This window comes from Phytophthora cinnamomi (assembly GCF_018691715.1).
Source record: "Phytophthora cinnamomi strain GKB4 chromosome Unknown Contig4, whole genome shotgun sequence".
NCBI classification, from domain to species: domain Eukaryota; phylum Oomycota; class Peronosporomycetes; order Peronosporales; family Peronosporaceae; genus Phytophthora; species Phytophthora cinnamomi.
The window spans coordinates 1,591,483-1,594,680 of record NW_027150937.1 but is presented as its reverse complement, the minus strand read 5'-3'; the positions used below and the strand labels follow the sequence as shown (position 1 = coordinate 1,594,680).

The window sequence follows — 3,198 nt, the reverse complement described above, 5'->3', positions numbered from 1 at the left end:
GACAGTCTCGTAATCAAGATGCTCCCGCCTGACATCTTGCATCAGGTTGGATTACCCGTTCCGATGGGTCTGCTTCCGCACCGTGCCGCAACGGCAGCGGAAATTCTCGAGAATCACCTCGTCATTCTCGTCACGGCACGGGCGGAAGTAGAACCCCGAGACTTGGGAGTTGGTGTACGTAGGAAGAGGGGGGCGCGGGCCAAGCTGGGAATGGGGACTTGGTGGCTTTGGGCGGTAAAAATTGAAACGTGAATGCTGCCGGTGACTAGCAACGCGGACGACCAATGATCCCAGCGCTTCTGAACAACTGGAACCTAGTACAGCAAAATTAATTGTATAAAGATGTCTGTCATAAATTATGTAATATCACAAGTCAACAAAATAAGTTATCGCAGTAAATGTCTTGACCCGCGGAAATGCGTAATTTATTGTTATTTTCGGAAATAATGTTATTGACAATGCTATTTTCGGAGGGCCTGAGCAAGAGCAATCGTGTCTTACCTTCACCAAGTTAGAGCAGAAAGCGAACTCGTGCATACACTGAAGCCGCATGATAGGACGGCCCCCGCTCTCCCACCCAAGTCTTCAAAACTCGTCTTCTACACATCATACATCGCATGTCAAACAGATTAGTAAGAGAACACCGACGTTGCATGATCACGACGCTTGAGGCAAGGCGATGCGTGGCCCTCTCTCTCCGAAAGCCATCGCGAGTGGTGCCTTGAAAGTGTAGCTGTCCCGCCGCTGCTGGGCCTGCTCCTGGAAGAATGTGGGCTACTTGAGAAAGCCTTCCTAGCAGCATGGTAGCTCCGAGCAGTTGGTTGACAATTGCGAAGTGTCAAGACGGGTACCATTCAGGAAACCATCGGCCACCACATACAAAAGCGTATATACAAAACCGAAGATAAAGAGGGGGTGATGCATGTTGGTAGCATGAGTTTGCACTGCAGGGTCTTACCAGGACGCCCAGCCACCGCTTTGAACACTAGCATCGCCGTGTGTTGCATTAACCCTCTCTACTGCGTTTAACCAAGCTTGAGAACGGGCGTGGCAAAGCCATCCCTTCGACGTCATGATCCAAGCACTCGAATCCTTTATTGACAAGGTAATAGCTCCCTCGTTGTGCGCACGCAATGCAATCCGCGGTTCTTCAATAAATACTTCCGCCCATCAACCTGCGAGCGTCTCGAAACAGCCAGCGGCTTTAACGACCACACGAGCGACGACGCTCACGAGTAGAAGAGCAAGTAGCTCGAGAGCGACGCGCCGGGCTCTTTGACCATGAGGATCAGCACGGCGGCCAACCCGAGCGTGCCCACCGTGACCACGAGCGCCATCACGAAGCGCAGCAGCAGCACGAAGAAGATGCCGTGCAGAATGCCGCGCGCCTCACCGCGGAACACCTCGACGGACTTGGCGGTGCTGCTCTCGAGGTTCAGCAGCTCGTTGAACTCGCCCGACGTGCCGCTGAACGTGCGTCGGCGCTGGCGGGCCGTGAGCAGGTTGTGGAACGGCGACGGCGCGGCGGCGAGGCGCGCGCTGCCGGGGCGCGCACGGTGCCGCTGCTGGGAGTCGTCCGAGTGCGCTCGGATTGGCGGAGCAGGCGGGCGCGCTTGGTCTGACGCCATGGGCTGGTGGACTGGCGGAGGCGGGGCTTGCTCGTCTCAGGGCGGCGTCGCCACGACGCGGGTCGGAAGATAGGCGCGACGGAGCCAGCGCGGGTCAAAAGCGGGAGTGCTGCGATCACTCGAAAACTCGTTCCATTTTATTGCCCATACTGAAGTCAAGTGCGGCGAAGGCGGCGTGACTGGCCGAAAACCGGCTGGACTATCAGCGAATCCCAGCCGGCGTACCCACTTCAACACCGGGCTGCTGGCAGTGCCAGCCTGACGCTCGTTGACCCACCATGGCCTGCAGGACTGCTGCTGCAGGAGGCGGCAGCAAGTTCAGCGCAAGCGCAGCAGGAGCGGACTGCTGTATGTGTAGGAGCGGACTGCTGAATGTGTACCCATATGCGTGGTGGAATAATCGATTACACCCGATGACGCCCGATGACGCCAAGCTCGACAGTGATACAGCAAGCAATCAGTTCCCAACGCGACTCGCTGTATTTATCTATGCGAGGATGCGGACATCAACTTGCGCTCTAGAGCTTGGACGCCACCACGACTACCTTCGCCACGACGACCGTGATGTCGTCCGGCTTGAGGTTGTGGCGGAGCGAGGCCAGCACGATGTTCTCGGCGGCCTTGTCGGGGTTCTCCGCGATCACATCCACGAAGGACGCAAGCTCGCCCGACCAGTACCGTCGCCACGAAAGCACAGGCTGCTCCAAAGAAAAACAAAAACAAAACACCGCTCGTTAACACCTGCAATCTTCCGAAACCAAACCAGCACATGCAGGGGGCCTACCGGGAACTGCGAGGGTGCCTTCTGCAGATCAGGGGCGAAGTTATCCCATACGCCATCGGTCGCGAGCACCACGAGGTCGCCATCCTGCACATCAATCTCGCCCGAGTCCGCCTACAGCGCGACGACAAGCGCCGGTAAGCAAGCCCGCACAAAGCACCTCTCCACCAACTAATCAGCCTAACGTACATCGTCGGGGTGATTCTCGATGGCGCCGTACTGCTTGAACCGCAGCGGGATCTTGGCCAGCTGGTACGGCGCGCGTCCGTAGTACTGGAATCTGCTGCGGAAGATGATCTCTCCGTTCCGGATGACCACGAAGCCTGAGTCCCCGAGGTTCGAGTACTCGAGCACGGGCTTGCCCTCGGGCGACTGCTTGAGCCGCACGATGCACGCGGTGGTGCTGCCCGCCTCCACCTCGTCGTCCAGCAGCGCCTGGTTGTACCCGTGCGCGAGCACCTGCTGCGTGGTGGCGCTCTGGTTGCTGGCCGTCTGCTGGCGCACGAACACGGCCGCGTTGCGCATGAGGCTGCGCGAGATCTTGCCCGGGTCCACGCCGTTCTCGTTCCAGCCGCCGACACCGTCGGCCACGCCCACCACGTCGGGCGTGAGGAAGAACGAGTCCTCGCCGCACGTGGTCGGGTTGGCGCCGATGCCGCTGTGGTCTTTGCCCAGCGCGCAGCGCTGCCCTTACACGCGGCCTTGGCGTCCAGGAAGAAGGACGCGGCGCTGGCCACGCGCCCGTTGCCGTCCGGCTTGCCCGCCGCCGAGCTGAAGTGGAAGCCGCGT

At 59.2% G+C, this 3,198-nt stretch overlaps 2 protein-coding genes across 2 annotated transcripts; both read right to left on the bottom strand.

Annotated features, from left to right (window-relative positions):
* Positions 1–1,229: 1,229 nt before the first annotated feature.
* IUM83_05508 (uncharacterized protein) lies at positions 1,230–1,628 on the bottom strand (the record flags this gene model as incomplete). Its single annotated transcript, XM_067929649.1, has 1 exon — positions 1,230–1,628. The coding sequence occupies one exon, from the start codon at positions 1,626–1,628 to the stop codon at positions 1,230–1,232; it is 399 nt and encodes a 132-aa protein (XP_067799530.1).
* A 518-nt stretch (positions 1,629–2,146) lies between these two features.
* On the bottom strand, positions 2,147–3,084 carry IUM83_05507 (Protein phosphatase; the record flags this gene model as incomplete). Its single annotated transcript, XM_067929648.1, has 3 exons — positions 2,147–2,326; positions 2,413–2,523; positions 2,599–3,084. The coding sequence occupies 3 exons, from the start codon at positions 3,082–3,084 to the stop codon at positions 2,147–2,149; spliced, it is 777 nt and encodes a 258-aa protein (XP_067799534.1).
* Between the last annotated feature and the right edge of the window lie 114 nt (positions 3,085–3,198).